Genomic DNA, 20,094 nt, shown 5'->3' with positions numbered 1-20,094 from the left:
AAATAAATAAAGAGTTAAAGGTTTGGCTCAAGTGGTAGAGGGCTTGCTTAACAAGTTCAAGGCCCTAAATTCAAACTCCAACACTGTCAAAAAGAGAAAACACACATATATTATTATTATATGTGATACATATGTACGTATTTACTTATAAGTACGTATAACAAAGAGAGTACTACATAAAATCTTGGAAATTCTACTTCAAGAAGCTGGGATGAAGGGTAAACAAATTAAATCCAAAGGAAAAGAACAAAGAAGGAAACAAATAACATACACAGAGTGTATAATAAAAAGAAATCAATAAAACAGTAAATTATGTTTTGAAAAGAACAATAAAGTTGCCAAGTTTTCAAGACAAAATAGGAAAATAAAAATTATAAATAGGATAACCAAAATGGGAAAGTAATTGTAGATCTTGTAAATGTTAAAGAGACTAGCATAAACAATTTCATGCCAATATATTTGAAATTGAGATTCACTGGAAGAATTCTTTGTACTTAATGCTAAAAAAAAAACTTAAAATCTTAATAGACCTTATGAAACACATTTAATCTATAAATAGAAATGTTTCCATAAAAACGATCCTTACTTCAATGGTAAGTCTTTCCAAACAAATAGTAATTTGGCTCAAATCTGTAATTCTACTGTTACTTCAGAGTGGAGAGCAAGGGATTACAGTTCAAAGCCAGCCTTGGCAAAAAAAAGTTTTTAAGATTCTATCTCAACCAACTGCTGGGTGTGGTGGCATGTGCCTGTTATTACACCTACAAGGGTAGCACAATGGCTGAGTACAATGATATCTACCTCTCATCCCCACCAACATGGGGAAGCACAATAAGAGGATCACAGCCAACCAGGAAGCCAAACCCTACCTCAAAAATAAAGGAGCTATAGGTGTGGCTCAAGTGGCAGTGCACCTGCCTAACAAGCACAAGGCTGAATCAATACTGCAGAAAGAGAGAAAGAGTTGATAGCAAAATATAAAGATAATATACAATTACTAAGTAGGATGATTCTAATAAACATCAAAAAGGGTTTGGTAAAATTCAAGCTAATCAATGGAATCAAATGGGTCATTCCATTTATTATTTAAAAACAAATTTCTGTAAATAAATTCAGTATAGTGGAATTTCCTTTAAAAATTATAGAAATTAATAGCAAAAGTATTCCAAACAATAAGTATGTCAGGCAAGGTTGCTGATGGATCAGTCTATAAAAAATGAACTTAAAGCTGGGTGCTGGTGTCTCATACCTGTAATCCTAGCTACTCAGGAGGCTGAGATCTGGGGATCACAGTTTGAAGCCAGCCTGGGCAGGAATCTCTGTGAAACTCTTATCTCCAATAAAATACTCAAAAAAGCTAGAAGTGGTGCTGTGGCTCAAGTGATAGAAGAATCTCCTTGAGCAAAAGTAGCTCAGAGACAGTGCCCAAGCTTAGATCAAGCCCCAGCAAAAAAGAACTTAATTTCCATATATTTGGAGCTAAGTATATCCTCCAAAAAATAGAAAGGTAGGAATGTGATAAAAAGCAACTTAAAAGTGAGAGAAATCATGCAACTATATTCTTAACAGGGGATGCCAATAACCCAACTGCTTAGTGCACAGGACCAAATATAATGAAGCATATCAACGTGAACTCCAACATATGGAAACAATAGGTTTTTATTATGTCCTGTATGTAGTTTTAGTTTTGTTTTTTTGTTGCTGTTGTTCTTTCTCTTAGTTTTCTGTACCTTGTGTCTTGTATGTAAGATTTTTCAATATGGAAGGGAAAGGAAAGCACAGAAACAGCAGGACAAAGGATGAACTAATGCAACATTGATACTCACTTGACCCTATGTTGGATATGAACCTTACAACTTGTGGCGAGGGGAACAGGGAGGAGTAGGGGAACAGGGAGGAGTAAATGGGAGATAATGAGGGATGGGGTAACAATGATTAAAAACAAAAGTACTCATTACCTTATTTATGTAATTGTAATCCCCCTCTCATCATCTTTTCAATAAAAATCAAATTTAAATTTTAAAAAGCAACTTAAAAATGAACTTCTAGCCAGGAGCTGGGTGGCTCACGCCTGTAATTCTAGCTACACATGAGGCTGAGATCTGAGGATTGTGGTTCAAAGCCAGCCCGGGCAGGAAAGTCTGTAAGACTCTTATGTCCAATTAATCACCAGAAAACTGGAAGTGACACTGTGGCTCAAGTGGTAGAGTGCTCATCTTGAGTTGAAGAGTTTAGGGAGAGCTCCCAGGCCCAGTGTTCCTAAAGCCCTATGACACCAAAAAAAGAGAAAAAGAAAAAAAAAAAGAACCCCTAAAATGCCAAAAATCTAGAAATCAACTTTAGCACAAATGATGTAAAAGATCTCTAGATTACAAAATGTAAAATACTGCTGAAAAAATATCAAATTTAATTAAAGTGAGGAAAATACTACATTTGTGGACAGGAAAACTCAGTAGAATATTACTTTTCAATTATCCCCAAAATTAAACTATAGATTTCATTTAGTCTCAAGGAAGATCTCAAAAGGATTCTTGGGTGTACATACAGAAAGCAACAATTTACATGAAAATACAAATGATCTAAAACAATTTGAAGGTGAAGGTCATCTTAATGTTAACATACATTAAGACATTATGAAGTTATAAGCAAGAATAAACAGATAAATTGAAAAGAATAGGGATTCCTAAAGATACATACATAATGAGCTGATTTATGATAAAGACATCACAGTAACTCAGTGGGAGCTGAATAGTCTTTTAAAATAATGGTACTCAGTCAATACATATCCATACAGGAAAAAGATGGATTTTGACTAGGGCAACATTCAGAAAATTTTGGAGGGTAAGTTGTAGACCTAAATGTGAAAAGTAAAGCAATAAGATGTATAAAACAGAACACTTAAAGAATAATTTTATGAACTTTCAGTAAGTAAATAGTTCTTAAATAGAGCAAATCAATAAAGCATTAACCACTTACATATTAGAGTAGACAATTAAAATTAAGATACGTTAAACTGAATGATGATGGTTCGCAACTGTCTCCTAACTACTCAAGAGGCAAGAGATCTGAGGATCAAGGTTTAAAGCCCTAGAAGAAAAGTCCATGAAACTCCAATTAACCACCAACAAATCAGAAGTGGAGCTGGGGCTCAAATGGTAGAGTGCTAGCCTTAAGCCAAAAGCTCAGAGATAATGCCCAAGCTCTGAGTTCAAGCTCCAGGATCAATATAAAAAAAAAAAATTAATGTTTAAAAATAACACAGAGAATGTGCTAAGGCTAGCCACAAATGTGAGAAAGGTGTTTAATACAAACAGTTGAAAGTGCACTTGCATCCAGATACCATAATGAATTATAATTCATTGGAAAAATGAATTAAACTATGAGTAAGATAAAAACAAAGAGCTTATTAAAAACTGCAAAAAGCAAGAAACTACACAAAAGAAGATACTTGAAGAGTTAATGAGCATACAAGAAGTTGCTTAACATCATTAGTCATCAGATAAAGATACTAATACCCTCATATCCACCAAAAAGAACCTAGATTATCCCACATGACCATCAATGATAAAAGGGATATACAATATATTCCTCAAATGAGATGAAAAAATCATATAACATTAAAAGAAAACATATAAATACATACATGCAATATTTTAGGACTTTACTTATGGTCTAATTTATCCTTTAATTTTTTTCCTTTTAGTTTAACAAGGTAAGTCCCCCCATGATAAAAAATATCTCATATGTGAATCACCAGTATCTCATTCACAAACATAGAAGCACTATCTTTAAATTAAGTGGATTTGAATAAAATGGATGGTCAGCGTGCAGAATTTACTAATTTATTACATTTGATAATCTCTTTAGCTATCAAAAGTAGGAATAGTAAATAGATGATATAAGAAAAGATCAGGATGAAGAACAAATTGTAGTAAAATAAACTTCTATGAAATCTGCACTAAAATGTTTCTTTGGTACCTTCTCTGGGGCACAAAAAGAAATACAAGTTGGATAAAGTGACACCTGTATTTCACTATCAATAGGAATAAAGAACACAGTAATCATTGTGTATTCATCTTTGTTGATAACTGCAACCAGGTAAACAGCAGATGATCTGGTGATATAAGTATAAATCCCAAAAAACCTTTACACTAAAAGCACTAAATTCTCACTAGAATCTCAAATGTGGGGTACATATAAAGTACATTGGTCAAAAACTATACACATTCCTTGTAAAGGTAGAATTAAAAAACACATAAAATAACTTTATAGTACCCTTTCTATAAAATGTCTACAACTTCTTAATCTCTCTTACATCAACTGCAGGTATAAGATAGTATTTTCACTGTTTTAAATTAAGGATGCTTTCAACCAACAATTAAGAAAAATTTGAAGTTTTATAGGAGCAGATCTTAGATTATCATTCAACATCCTTGGTTACTCTAACAATACTCCACAGCTTTAGGTTAGCAGATATATATTGAAAACAATTTAAAACTTAAAAACAAGACAAATAAAGATGGTGTTGACCCCTGACCGCAACTAGTATCATGGAGCATTTTACTTCAGGACTCATGTCATAAGGAAGAAGAAAACTTACTTGCCAAGCTGGAACAGAGGTTGAGTTGGACATTACTGTTTTCTGAAGTTCTTCAAGCACAGCATCTGGAAGAGGCTTTTGTGACTCTAGGAGTGATTTACACTGAACTTGTCTCAAAAGTAAGATAATAGCTGGCTGATCAGGGTGATTCTTTAAATTCTAAAAGTTAAATCCAAAACAGGAATTGATCAAATATGTTCTTAAGTGATAAAAGTAAAGGCAATTAAACTATGCTTATATTGGGGGAAACTGCTTAATATGAGCCTTTTCCTACAGTAAGTAACCACAAAAGCTACATAAACAAATGACTGAATGGTTTGAAAATAACATTTAAGTACTCTTTAAGGTAGACAACACTATTATTGCCGTGTGTAAAATAATTTGTTTTAGATTTAACATATGCCTGCGATCCAGTTTATTTCCAGATGATATCCTGAAAAGAAGTTCTAAATATCAATGGCTGAACTAAGAAAATATAATGAAGAGTAAAATTATCACTATTCTACCACAACAAACTATATTTAAAAGAAAAAAAAGGTAAAGATTTGTTTCCTTCTCAACCTTCTATGGGAGATACATGTCTTTCTTCCAAACACACATTCTTGGACTTTAGGGGTAAAAAAAAAAATCTCACTTTCCCATTTTCCTAAGTAACTATATACTAAAGCACATACATTCATACATAAATGCACATATGTATATGTGTTCTCTTTCCATATATAGCTCATTCACTCTCATTCACGTACTTTTTCTGTCTGTGTTTCTCTTTGTTAGGAATTAAGCCTGTTTTTATTAGCAGAATTTTATGTAAAGAAAAAGTTTAGAAATTTACTAAAAACAGCTGTTAGTAGTGTATAACTTGTTTATAGGATGCAAATCAGTAATATAACTTTAAACCAGGAACAAAATATTGAACATTAGAATAAATGACTAATGTTACATAGTCACAGCTTCAACAAATTGTATAAATTTCATATTAACAAAATAATATGTAACTCCCATATACTAATACATAGAAAAGATTACTGAAATTAAACAAAAAATTAGAAATATAAAGCCAAAATCACAGATCAAAAGATTCCAAGTTTTTAAAATGCAAGTCTCTGCAAATTTATCTACTGTTTAATAGAAAACAATGGTTAATGGTAACAAAGTCAGATTTTCATTTTCTTAGATTAGCGTAGATTATTTATACCTATTTAAGGGTTACAGTATTATAATTTAATACTCATATAAAATGTATTACAACCAATTCAGGGTAACTAGAATTTTCATCACCTTAATTGTTGTCAGTTCTGTGCACTGGGAACCTTTAGAATCTTCTCTAGTTAAGTATTTATTATTTTTCCCTCCGGATCATATTAGATCATAATCAAAATATATTGCTACAATGTATTTGACTGCTTTCTTATAAAAAAGAAACTGAAACATAAGATGACAAGAAAGGGTTCAGAAAGCATTTCTTATTCTACGAGTGAACACACAGCAAACACTAATTTATGGTTAGTAAACATCTACCATATAATAGCCTGTCTTGAATTTATCTCAGATGGAATTCCTTCCATGAAAGAAAAAATGTATTACTCTGCTTTAATAGACAATTCAGGGATTAAAGGGATCTTCCACTGTTATTTATCTGTAAAAAGTATATTTTTCTTTCTTGCCAAGTACTGGTAGCTCACACCTATAATCCTAACTACTCAGGATACTGAGACCTGAGAAACGAGGTTTTATACCAGCTCAGGAAGAAATATCTAACTCTTCTAACAAACTTCCAAAAAGTCAGGCGTGGAGGCTGTGGTCAAGCACTAGCCTTAAGCAAATAAGCTTTTAGGGAGAGCAATCAGACCCTGAGTTCAAGACCCAGGATGCACACACACACACACACAAACACACACACACACACACACACACACACACACCTCACACACACACCACACACAAACACACCACACACACACACACCCCAAAATAACACACACACACACACACACACACACACACACCTCACACACACACCACACACAAACACACCACACACACACACACCCCAAAATAATACTCTTTCTAGGAAAAAAAATTATAAGAGGACAACACAATCTCCCAGTACTTATAAAACATATGGTTACAGGAAAAGCCATGCTTAAAAATTCTTCTTAAAGTATCTGTGAGTTCATAAAACTGATTCATTCAATAAATATTTATTGACTCATTTAATGTAATTTTCCCAACTCTTTCCATAGCTTTACAAATGTACAACATCATTTTAATGGATAAGTAAAATTCTATTATACATATATATCACAAGATCAAGAATATATATCAAGGGCTGGGAAGGTGGCTCAGTGGCAGAGCACTTGCCTTGCATGCCTGAGGCCCTGGGTTCGATTCCTCAGCACCACATAAAGAAAAAAGCCGGAAGTGGCACTGTGGCTCAAGTGGTAGAGCGCTTAGCCTTGAGCTGAAGAGCTGAGGGACAGCGCCCAGGCCCAGAGTTCAGGCCCCAGGACCAGACTCCCCCCACAAAAAAAGAATATATATCAAGATCAAGATATATAGGTATCTATAGATCTACATATCTATATGTCACATTTTCTTGATCCATTTGTCCATTGAGTGGCATCTAAGCTGATTCCATACCTTGGCTATTGTGCTAGTGGCTTTACTGTATCTTGCTAGAGTAGTTAGTTCTATGTTAAACTTTTTGAGTAACCTCTACGCTGCTTTCCAGAGTTGTTTGGCAAGGTTACATTCCTACCACACATGTATTAGGGTTCCCTTTTGGCTGTATCCTTGCCAGCATCTGTTATTGTTTGTTTTCTTGATAGTGGCCAATCTAACTGGGGTGAAGTAGAATCTCAATGTTGTTTTGATTTGCATTTCCTTTATGGTTGGAGATGTTAAGCATTTCTTCATGGGCATTTTTACTACTTATTCTAAGACTCTCTTTAGCTCATTATGTAAAGTGAAATAAGTCAGTCCCAGAGAGACAGAAGATCCATGGTTTCCCTTTTATATGGAAGCTTGATTTAGCTTATAAACTTGTAAGCGAATATATAGGGTGGTATATAAGTGTATACCAATGTATTAACTGAAATTCAGTAAATTCAAGGGAGATCTCAAATAGTGTGATTCCTTAGAAAGCCAAAATCAAAGTTCAGTAAAGTAAAATACCAGGAAGCAAGTACTTGGAAGGGGTGGGTGAAGTCAAAGGGAAAGGGATGAACAAATGATGAGAAGACAGGGAGAATACAGTCCAAGAATCCAATATAAATCCTAGAAATTTAAAAAGGGTGATAGAAAGAGTGAGTAGGGAAGGGATAGGTGAAGATGTTGAAAGGGGTGACCATGATCAAGATATATTATATTCAGAAACTGCTTTGTAAAAATGGCAACTTCTTCATACAACTTAAAAGATAAAGAGTTTGAATGGTGAGAGACAATCAAGTAACTCTATCCATTTCTGTCAGCTCCTACATTAATTTCTCTTCTAAAGCTTTTACTTTCCATTTGTAAAAATGATCATAATAAATACCTACATCATAGGATATATGAAATTCAAATATACAATACTAAACACACTAATTTGTAGTAAATAATAAATGTTGGCTGCTATCATAATCACCAACATCACCACATATTAGGTAAGATAAAAATCCATGAATTTCATGTAATATAATTATAATGATATAACTACAGAATTCTTGCATCGTTCTGTAACAATACCTTTGTACATAGAGATTCAGCTTCAGATATTCTTCCTGTGTCCATGAGACCAGTGACAGCTTGTAAAAGAGACCATTTTTCAAGACATTGGTTGTAATTTTCAAGAAATTCTTTGTCCTTAACTGTAAACAAATAATGTCAATATTACTTTCTTTTGACTTAAATACTGCCTAAAAAGGATAATTAGTTCCTTAAAAATATTAAAATTAGCCAGGTGACAGTAGCTCATGCCTATAATCCTAGCTACTCAGGAGACTGAGATCTGAGGATCATGGTTCAAAGCCAGCCCAGGCAGGAAAGTCTGTGACACTCATCTCCAATTAACCACAGGAAACTGGAAGTGGCACTGTGGCTCAAAGTGGTAGAGTATTAGCTTTGAGCTGAAGAGCTGAGGGACAGCGCCCAGGCCCAGAGTTCAAGCACCATGACCAAAAACAAAAACAAAAACAAAAAGTTTAAATTAGTTTCTCATGCATATACATTTTTTAAATAAAGTATCTTGCTCTGCAGTCTAGGCCAGACTCAAACTTGTGATCCTCCTGACTCAATTTCTAGAGATGGAACTGAAGTGTGTGACCATGCCTGGATCTTGCATATATTTTTTTTAAAACTTACAAGTACTACTAGAACACCATAGACTTGCCATGAGACAGGTTTCTGAAAAGTTTCATGGCAAAGTACTTACAGTTAAATAATTTAATACCTCATATACTTGTGATTTAATTTTATTTATTATTGTAAAGGTGATGCACAGAGGAGTTACAGTTACATAAGTAAGATAATGAGTGCATTTCTTTTAGAGCAGTGTTACCCACCTCCCTCGTTTTCTCCCATTTTCCCTACTGGCTACTCTCCTCCCCACAAGTTGTAAAGTTCATCTCCAGCAGTGTCTAGTGAGTATCGCTGCTGCATTGATTCACCCTTTGTTGCACTGCTTCTGTGATTCCCTTTCCCTTCCCCAAGTAAGATAAACTTGTATGTACAAGACAAAGAGTATAAAAATCAGAAACAGTGACTATGGGGAATAAACCAGGAGAAAAAAATTAAAAAATGAACGACAAAGAAATAACTAGAAACTGAAGAAAACCAAAACAACTCCCAAAAAACCCAACTCTCTTGTTTCCATATCATGAAGATCATTTCAATTAACATCATTTTAGGTGGTCATATGTACACAGTTATTGGGCTACTGTGAACCTCTGCTAGGACTATCCTAGATATATACTAGTATACATCCTAGTATATATCCTAGATATATACTAATTATTACAAATGAGGGAAACCATGGAGCCTATGTTTCTTTGGGTCTGTTTCTTCGGATTACTTTACTTAATATGATTTTTTTCCAAGTCTTTCCATTTCCTTATGAATGGGGTGGCATCATTCTTTCTGATGGAAGCATAGAATTCCATTGTATATACATATGGTTTATGTTTTAAAAATTCACTGTGTACAGGAACAATGAAAAGAGTTCACTGAAAAGGTTCACATTTTAATGCAATATAATTGAAGTAAAATACGTTGTAGGAATTCAAACTATACAATATGAAGAGTTCTACCATTCTACAGGAGTAAATCATCACCATAATCAAAGTAATGAGCAAACATTATTATCAAGTTCCCTCCTACTCTCTACAGTCACTTTTCACAGTACCCAATCCTCCTTGCTCACTGTCCTCAAGTAACACCTAGTCATTTTAAATCATAATAATCTGTGACGTCCTTTGTTTTTTCTATTTATTTATTTTTGTCATACCAGTATCTGAACACAGCATCTTGCACCTAATAGGCAAGCACTCTTAGTGTTGAGCCATGCTTCTAGTTCTTTTTTTGTGCTGGTTATTTCTAAGATAGAGTCTTGCTTCCTGCCCAGGAACATGCCTATTTTAGTTTTCCTGTATAGCTAGAATCACAGGTATGCATCACTGGGCCAAGTTCTAGGTTGAGAAGTGGTCTCAAGAACTCTGCCTGAGCTGACCTTTAACTTTGATCCTCTCAAACTCACCCTGTCAAGTAGTTAGGATTAGAGGCTATTGCGGATTATAAGCTACTGACACCCACTTGCTGTTTCCTACAATTTCAAATAAATGAAACCATATAAAACTTTTTTGGTATCTTCCACACAGATTAACATGGTGAATTGTACTTATTTTAAAATTTCTAGGACAAATATTACTTTATCATAATTATCTCTCTTATAAACTCTTGGGTTTAAATTGATAAGTTTTGTTATGACTTTCTCCATCTATGTTTATGAGCAACAGTGATCTGTACTTTTCTTGTCATGTCTTCATTCAGATTTAGGGCACAGAGTAATGCTAGTGGTCCCATAGATGATGTTAGAGTTACTATCTCTGATTTTCTGGAAGGATTTGTATAAAATTGGGATCATTTCCTTCTTAAATGTTTGGCAGAATTCATCAGTAAAGTATTTGAGTTTCCATATATTTGAAATTTTTTCCATTATTTTTCTGTTAAGTATTTCTAATTTAAAAGAATTGATAAAAAGCATACTTTCCTTTCTTTTATATATTTATTTTTATTTATTTATTTATTTTGGGGGTCCGGTCATGGGGCTTGAACTCTGGGCCTGGGCTCTATCCCTTAGCTCTTCAGCTCAAGGCTAGCGCTCTACCACTTGAGCCACAGCGTCACTTCCAGCTTTTTTCTTTTTGCTTATGTGGTGCTGAGGAATCGAACCCAGGGCCTCAGGCATGCAAGGCAAGCGCTTTACCACTGAGCCACCTTCCCAGCCCCATCTTTTATATATTTAAATAGTTATTCATTATATACTTGAAATGTATGACCTATGTGTCAATTAGATCAAGTTAGTTGATAATGTTTTTCAAGACTTCATTATATCTTTGCTGATTTCTGTCCAAAAAAATTGTTCTATCAATTGCTAGTCAGTACAGAACACTGCTCTTTGAGAGTGGGGGAATAAATAAGCTCTACAACTGAAGGACTCCTCATCAGAGTTTACAGAAATATTTTTGTGTTTTTAACACCCATTGTAGGAAAAAGTCTGTAATTTACTTCTGAATACTATACTCAAAAGGAAAATGCAAACACATAGTGAATATAACTAGTCTTATACAGCTTCTTCATGGAGTAAGAGAAATAAATACTCAACTCATAATGTTCTATTGTGAAAACACATTATTCATGAAGTGGTAAACAGTTATTTGAAAGTGAGTATATACTGGTTGTAAAAGTATACAGCATATTTGAGGGAAAAAACTAAGAAAATAAAAATGAAGTATAACCAATTACTAACAAAGGAGAAAAAATAAAATCTTAAAAAATTCAAAATTAAGACATAAAAAAATAAAAGACAAAAATAGGAACAAACATCAAGGTAAACAAATAGAAACAGTAAACTATATGGTAGATGTTAATGAAACTGCATCAATAATCACTGAATGTTTATAGCCTAAAAGTATCAATTAAGGAGTTTACCAGTGGATCAAAAACAAAAATAGGTCGGGCTTGGCTTAAAAGTAACATTTTTTAAAAAAAATTCTGTTTGCTTGCTACTTAAGTTCATCTTATTACAATATTTGCCACTAAAAAAGCACCTACTTTTTTTTTTTTGGGGGGGGGGGGGGTCCGGTCGTGGGGCCTGAACTCTGGGCCTGGGCACTGTCCCTCAGCTCTTCATCTCAAGGCTAGCACTCTACCACTTGAGCCACAGCGCCACTTCTGGCTTTTTTCTTTTTGCTCAATGTGGTGCTGAGGAATCGAACCCAGGGCCTCGTGCATGCAAGGCAAGCGCTCTACCACTAAGTTACCTTCGCAGCCCCCAGCACCTACTTTTTAAAAACTGTCTTGATAGTCCATAAAAAATAGGGAATAACAAATTTTAACATTTACTAAAAAAATAATAACCTAAAATTAATGAAAAATTCTGTCCCAAAAGTACACTAAAAATATTTATGATACTAAATACAGATCACTTTTCAGTGAAGGTATTTAAGAATGTATAGGACAGTGTTGAATAGTGTGATTATATTAGCAGCTATTTTGGTCAAGATTTCCAGAAGAATCACAGGATAACTGCAATGCTGGTTTCAGTAAAGGATTTTCAGGTCGCCTCAATCCCTAAACATTGGTCAAGTCTCAAAGCACATAAATCCATAAAACGAAGATTTCAACTCACAGTACCCACTGGACTTTTTAAAAATATTTATATACATATACATATATATATATATATATATATATACAGTTTTCTTATCACATTTCTGTTAAGCTATACAACTATGAATTCTATAAGAAATGCATTATTAAAGCAATATGTGCTGTAATTGGTTGTTTCTGATTTAACCATTTGAAGAGCCAATACAAATCATGTATAAAAATGCTTTTAAAACTTACTTGAAGCAGAAACAGCAGAGAACAATGCCAAGTATAAATCCATCCTCTTTGGCTGAGTGTTGTTAACTAGAGCTAGTTTGTCATCAGCATGACAGGCTGCCATCAGCCCAGCCCAGACAGCAGGGTCACCTAAACACAATATATAATAAAAAAGAGTTAGAAGGCTGGTTAATATCAACATGTTGCTGCAAAGTTATGAAAAATGAGAGTTAAATGTATTCTCCCTAAATAAAACCCAATTGAATCTCTACAAATTTTTCCTTTTCTTAAAGCAAGCTAATTGTTTTCAGAAGACACATTCCATGAGAAGTATTCTGTTAAACTCTTCTTCACTGCCTGGTTAAATTTGTTTCCTACATTCTGTACTACTGTGGAAAGACCAACGTCAGTCTCTTTCACTTGTCCTCAAAGATCAGTCTCAAACAGACTCTGAGTTTCCTATAATTAAAGACTCAGTTGTAGAATAAACAAGACAATGTAATTACTGCATTCTTAAGAAAAATAGAAGTCAAAGGAAAAACGTATCATATTATTCACTATGTAATAGAAAAGCCTGAAAGTCACTTCATCATTCCAGGTGAGGTGGTACATATATGATTTTATAATATATCTATACATCCATTTGATTCTTCCTCAACACCCGGGCAGCAGCTTCAGGTGACAGAAGAAGCTGGACAGTCAGTTGAAGAGGTAGCACAATAAAAAAAGATTAGATGTATAATTCTTTTAAAGGAAGTTACTTGTATAAAGAAGCCAGCAAAGTACTTGCAGGTTAGAAATTGTATCTATGTATCTATCTATTTATATATCTGATGTTTTGTTATTATAAACCTTATTTTACAGTTTAATTCAGTAATTAGTATTTTAGTCTTGTTATCTGAACAAACAAAAGGATTTAAAAAATCATACAAGGGAATGCTAGTTAGCAATATAGCCATATTAGCTTCAATATTATGTATTTTTTTCTGTCTGGTATATCCAAATCAATACTCCTAGCAAATCTCTTTCACTTATAAATGATCAGTATTACTACTAATGGTATAGTAACACTTTTCTAGATGACTACATTAAGTTACATAAGACAATAACAATAAATAACAAAGACTTTAAGCTTTATTATAGAGTTTAAAATGAATGGGCACCATCCCCTAGAATTCACAGCAAGGAGGTAGTCAAAATTTCAATGTATATCCTACAAAATTAAGAAGAGTGAGAGAAGGGGAAAGATAAGAGGAATGGTTGAGAATGTTGAAAGTGGTGATATTGATCAGGACACATTGTATGCATAAACTGCTTTGTTGAATGACAATTCTTTTGTACAACTTCTAAAAGATAATCAAAGTTTTTTGGGTTTTTTTTTTTTTTTAAGATGTAGTCCGGCTTCAGTGGCTCACACCTGTAATCCTAGCTACTCAGGAGGCTGAGATCTGAGGATCACGGTTCAAAGCCAGCTCAGGTAGGAAAATCTATGACAACCTTATCTCCAATAAACCACCAGAAAATCAGAAGTGGCACTGTGGCTCAAGCAGTAGAGCGCTTGCTGAAGAATTGAGGGAAAGCACTCAAGCCCAGAGTTTAAGCCCCAGGGCTGACAAAAAAAAAAATCTAGTTATTATATCATGAAAAGAACATGACAACCTAAAACTTTGAGCTGGCATTGCGTAACAACTTTTCATTCGAGATCCAATTTTCTATACAACAAAACAACTGAACTAGATGATAACTAAGGTCTAAAATATTATGATTATAGCTAATATATAGACAATTTTTGAGTATTGGCTTATTCCTAAGATTAAGTAGATAAACTTTGTGGGGCTCTTAAAATATTTTAAAGTTTAGATTTCTGATTAGGGACTAGGTTAGTAGTGGACATTAGCTGGCAGCAATATGTTCTGCGACAAAGTAAAAGAATGGCTGTTTTCATGAATCTTTCACAGGTAATCTGCTAACTAAATACCCATGAAATAAAGTGACTCCAGGATAACATACAAACATACAAGCCCCAGGATAAACATATAACCAAAAATTTAAATATACTCTGCAAAAAAATAAAATTAACTATTGATATCACAGAAATATAAGTCTAACATAGACTGATGCTTTTCTATTCAAGTATAAACTCTTTTTTTTTTTTTTGTAAGAATACCGTACAGAGGAGTTACAATTACATGGGCAAGATAACGAGTACATTTCTTATCAAACATTGTTGCCTCCTCTTTGTTTCCCCTTCTCATCCCTTCCCATCCCTTCCCATACTTCCCCCCCCCCCCAACAGGATCCTCTCCCCCCCCACCACCAAAATTATAAAGTTCATTTTTCGACATAATGACTTGTACGTCTCATTGTTGCAATAGGTCTACCTGTATTCCTAGTTAAAGGATTTGTTTTTTCCCTTCCTCTCCACAAATTATACCAACATCAAATACAGTGAAAGCATGGGTTATACGTGGGGGAGGGATATACAAAGCAACATAGAAATCATCTTATAAATATGTTAGAAGCAACTGCATGAAAGGGAAAAACAAAAACAAAAAAACATTTGAATACTTATCTTGGAGTTCATTCCTCTAACATCAACTTATCTGACCTTTTCTGCTTGACTCAGACTGTACTAGTAATTGCAAATAAGGGAAACCATGGGACCTATGTTTCTTTGGGCCTGGCTTACGTCACTTAATATAATTGAGATTATTTTTTAAATTCCTGAAATGACACCTTAAAGTAGTGTATTTGTTTAACTAAATACCTTCAAGGAATAGGTACACAGCCACTACTCTTAAGTATATTCACCTCCCCTTGACTCTAAGGACAAGTCTCAAGCCCTCATTTTTACCACTTAGTGCCAGTTTTATGTACTTTTTCTTTTTTTAATACTATTTTATTGTAAAAATATTATACAGAGGGATTATAGTTACTTGAGTAAGGTAATGAGTACATTTCCTATCGAGCACTGTTACCTCTTCCTTTGATGAATTTGCTTGAGAACATACTTTGCCAGATTAAATATAGGGAAAAAATTCAGAAATCATGAGAAATGCCTTATTTGGGAAATCTCACCGTTCTAAAGTTTTTCTCACTTATAAATCAAAGACTAATAAATCTTCCATTATTATGGATACATAAGCTTTTTTTGAGGGTAAGTCTATCTCATATTTATATGATGAAACTTATAAATTTACTAATACCTAATATAGAAAATGCAAATGTTTAGGTATGTTTCTATTCTGCCTATGCCAAAATGAAAAAAAAAAAGAATAAACAATAGGACGGGCACTGGTAGCTAACACCTGTAATACTAGCTACTCAGGAGTCTGAGATCTGAGGATCACCCTTCAAAGCCAGCCCTCAGCAAAGTCTGTAAGACTCTTATCTCCAATTAACCACCAGAAAACCAGAAGTGGAGCTGTGGCTGAAAGTGGTAGAGGACTAGCCTTGAAGAGCTCAGGTATAGCGCCTAGGCCCAGAGTTCAAGCGCCACAATTGACCAAAAAAAAAAAAGAATAAACAATAGAGTATTGCTTTGTTTTATAATTCCTAAAAATACTAGATATTTTTCACCTTAAATAGGATTATTACAATTTACTGTGAAGAAAACATTGAACTTGCTCTGTGTTTTGTCTGCTTCCCAATAGTGCCTAGTCAAACAATAACAAACTGAATGAGCAAATGTCTAAAATACTCTGATAATATAAATTATTTTGACACTACAGTTCATATTTAAGACAATGTTATCTAAAAATTCTCCTATGGTGCAACACTACTAGACATTTCAGTCTTCTAAGGCATTTTTCCACTAGTGGCAACATAGAAATACGCTTGAGCCATAATTACCAATTTTACTTTACTTTTGTGATCAACATACATAAGCATACAAAGACACAGCTATCTAGAACAAATAGCTAAGATGAGAGGAAGCCATGATCTTGGCATTTCTAACAGTCATTATACAAGACATGCACCCAACTTTCATTAACTACTCATAAAAATAAATGAAACTAACGTAGTAAGTATAGGTAAATTACTGACAGATGAAAAAAGAAAATAAAACTACTTCCTAAAAATATATAATGTAGATATTGCTGGGTGCTGGTGGTTCGTGACTGTAATCCTACTCAGGAGGCTGGGCTCTGAGGATCACGGTTCAAAGCTAGTCAGGGCAGGAAAGTCCATGAGACTCTTATCTCCAATAAACCACCAGAAAACCAGAAGTGGTGCTGTGGCACAAGTGATAGAGATCTCACCGTGAGCTGAAGAGCACAGGACAGTGCCCAGGACCAGAGTTCAAGCCCCATGACCACCAACAATTTAAAAAAAAAAAAAAAAAAAAATATATATATATATATATATATATATAAAATGTAGATATTCAGTAACAAAAAGTAAGTAGGCATCTGTAAGTAGACATTCCCCTGTTTCAATAATTATCTCTTATTTATCAGTTGCCACATGCAGATAAATAATAGGCAAAACTTAAAAAAATATTTTAAAATTCCCTTGTATCTTACTTCATGTAAATTCAAACTTTGCTCTTCTAAATCACAATCCAAGATTCATAGAATGGGAATTAATAAAATAGATTATATTATAGTCACCTGGAGAAAGGAAAGCTGCCTTCTGAATGGTCTTCAGTGCAGTATTTTTTTCATCTTCTCCTGTACTGCTTCCCATTGCCAACTGATTTACTGCAGTGTACAACAATGCCTTCTACAGAAGAGAAGAAAAAGTATCAACCAATTCTCTTCACAGCTCCCTGTATTTTTAAACTAAAAGAAGAACTGTATTTGATATAATATAACCCCTAAAGCTATGACAAAAGATTATTTCATTATTCATTAATATTACTTAACAAACTGTTTCCTCTGTACTAGAACAAACTAACCTTTCCATGATTTGAGTCCAAAATATGAGCCACATTTCCTGCTATAGCACCTCCCTATAATAGAAAATATTATTAGAGAAATGTCTTACCATCTTATTTTTAAGCTTTTAAATAAAATTATCTTTTGGAATTGAGAAAACATAATAGTTGATGCCTCTTATAAATGTCATCTACTCACACAGATATTAACATAATCTATGTGTTGGAAAAAGTTTACTTCTTTTTTTTTTTGTCGGTCATGGGGCTTGAACTCTGGGCCTGGGCGCTGTCCCTCAGCTCTTCAGCTGAAGGGCTAGCACTCTATCACTGGAGCCACTTCTAGTTTTCTGAGTGGTTTATTGAAGATAAAGAGTCTCACGGACTTTCCTGCCTGGGCTGGCTTTGAACTGTGATCCTCAGATCTCAGCCTCCTGAGTAGCTAGGATTACAGGCATGAGCCACCAGTGCCCAGCTCTACTTCTTTGTAACTCCACAAAACCCAAGACAATACAATAATATGTGCATGTAACTCAGTATAGTACTTGTGTAAATAATGGAGAGTCTGGCTAAATGGCAAAACTCCTTTCACTGTATTTATTATTTCTAAAAAAATTGCTACAATTTAAAATTATAGTAATCCTATTACTGTAGTTATTTTATTGTTTCTCTAGAATTTAGAAATTTTCTTGCCTTTGCATTTCGTTGAGCATACTGAGCAACAACTCGGGACAACAAAGACCAAAGAGCAGGGTCAGCTGGGTTACTAAGGAGACAATGAAAAGAACTGGGTTTAGAGATGAGATAATTTAAGCACAAAAATACAAGCAATTATTTTTATGCTTAAAATCTTCTACACATTTAAGACATGTTTACTTATGTTATTTACATATGTTTGACTGAAAGGGTCTTAAGTTTTAGAAAACCAATATATGCTAAATATTCTAATTCAAACACAAAGGGAAAATCAACAATGCAATAATCACAAAACCTCAAGACAAGTTATGGAAATGTAATAGACTAGTCAAGGAAGCACAAAGAGATTAAAAATTATGGGATAAATCATGTTATACAGAAGGAAGAGGTACTCTAATGGAAATGATATCATAAGGAATAAGCTTTATATTAAAATAACCAACTTTTTTTCTGTGAAAATACTGTACAGAGGGGTTACAATTACATGGGCAAGATAATGAGTACATTTCTTATCAAGCATTGTAGCCTCCTCCTTTGTTTACCCATCCCATCCCTTCCCATCCTCCCCGCTTCCCCCCACCCCCACCAAAGTTGTAAAGTTCGTTTTTGACATTAACGACTTGTACATCTCATTGTTGCAATGGGTCCACCTGTATAATAACCAACTTTAAAAATATAACTAGTCAGCAAAAATGTATGAAGAAGAAACTATATTAAATCTTGTAAATACCAAGACAAGACACAATATAATGAAAATAGAATAACCAGTGCTGTTAATGAGAACTTTTTCCCAAATTTTGAAAGCATTAGTGAATATTTAAGTAGCTAAAAAATTCCTAAAACCATCAGTCTTGTCTCTAACATGTGGATAGTATTACGAACTTAGGGGTTAGGGGCTTTTATATCAAAACAAGGCCTTTGCCTGAGTAAAAGCCAAATTGATCAGATGAATTTAAAAAAAAAATCCTTAACAAGCAAAGTAACAGGCAAAGTCAGTTGCCTAATCCATAAAACTAAAGTGTATATATTTTAAGTCTTCATAAAGCCCAATATGAAAACATAAGCACTTCAAATAGAATTAGGCTCCAAGCTCCAGGGTACAGAGATTACCTGTGGACAGCTTTTGAAGCTTGTCTTTGTACTGCTACATTGCGGCCCTGGAGTGCATAAATTGCTGAAGTAAGAAGACATCTCTGATAATCACTACTTTTGTGTTTGACATGCTTCAGTAACTCATTAAGTGCTGCTTTGGACAGCGTAGCATCTTGCATTGCCAACCCTAGGGCACACAGGGTTTGAAGGCTTTCTGTAGTTGGTTCCTTTAAAATAGAGCTGCAAATACATTTAAAATCGCCTTGTTAGCCATCTGAGGTCTGGCTATTAAACAATATTTAATACAAAAAGCAACTTACAGAGATTCACCAAACTAAGCTTGATTTAAGGCCAATGTAGAATCAAATTTCCTGGGTTTTAGCAATTTTTCTTTCTTTCACTTTTTTGGGGGAAGGGTACTAGGATTTGAACCCAGCACCATATGCTTCCAAGAAGGTACTCTACCACTTGAGCCACATCCCCACTCCTAAAGAGACAGCAATTTTTTCTGATTGAAGTAAAATGCTAATAACAACATCTGGATATCTTTCTGATTATTATATCTAAGTTTTTAGAAACAAATATTAATCAGTCTCTGAGTTTTAGTTCTGGTTAAATGATCAAAACAATTGGTAAAATGTTCAGCTTTAATAAAATGTTGCATGGAAGGTCAGAATGCAGTAATGCCTTATCACAGATTTACAACACATAGTTTTAACCAAGTCTTATTAACAAATAGACATAAGAA

The 20,094-nt window shown here is 34.1% G+C and overlaps 1 protein-coding gene across 1 annotated transcript in view; it reads right to left on the bottom strand.

Annotated features, from left to right (window-relative positions):
* Ttc37 (tetratricopeptide repeat domain 37) overlaps positions 1 to 20,094 on the bottom strand; it is an 87,259-nt gene that overhangs the window by 15,755 nt on the left and 51,410 nt on the right. The window contains exons 31-37 of the mRNA XM_042691098.1: positions 19,365 to 19,586; positions 18,252 to 18,324; positions 17,583 to 17,636; positions 17,296 to 17,407; positions 12,704 to 12,832; positions 8,327 to 8,448; positions 4,601 to 4,759 (exon numbers count right to left, since the gene is read on the bottom strand). Coding sequence (XP_042547032.1) covers positions 4,601 to 4,759; positions 8,327 to 8,448; positions 12,704 to 12,832; positions 17,296 to 17,407; positions 17,583 to 17,636; positions 18,252 to 18,324; positions 19,365 to 19,586 — 871 coding nt within the window. The remainder of the gene's footprint in view (positions 1 to 4,600; positions 4,760 to 8,326; positions 8,449 to 12,703; positions 12,833 to 17,295; positions 17,408 to 17,582; positions 17,637 to 18,251; positions 18,325 to 19,364; positions 19,587 to 20,094) is intronic.

Source organism: Dipodomys spectabilis, unplaced genomic scaffold (genome assembly GCF_019054845.1).
Source record: "Dipodomys spectabilis isolate Male_0828 unplaced genomic scaffold, ASM1905484v1 ptg000140l, whole genome shotgun sequence".
Lineage (NCBI taxonomy): Eukaryota > Metazoa > Chordata > Mammalia > Rodentia > Heteromyidae > Dipodomys > Dipodomys spectabilis.
Note: the sequence above shows the minus strand (reverse complement) of the source record. Positions and strands in the feature narration are given on the sequence as shown.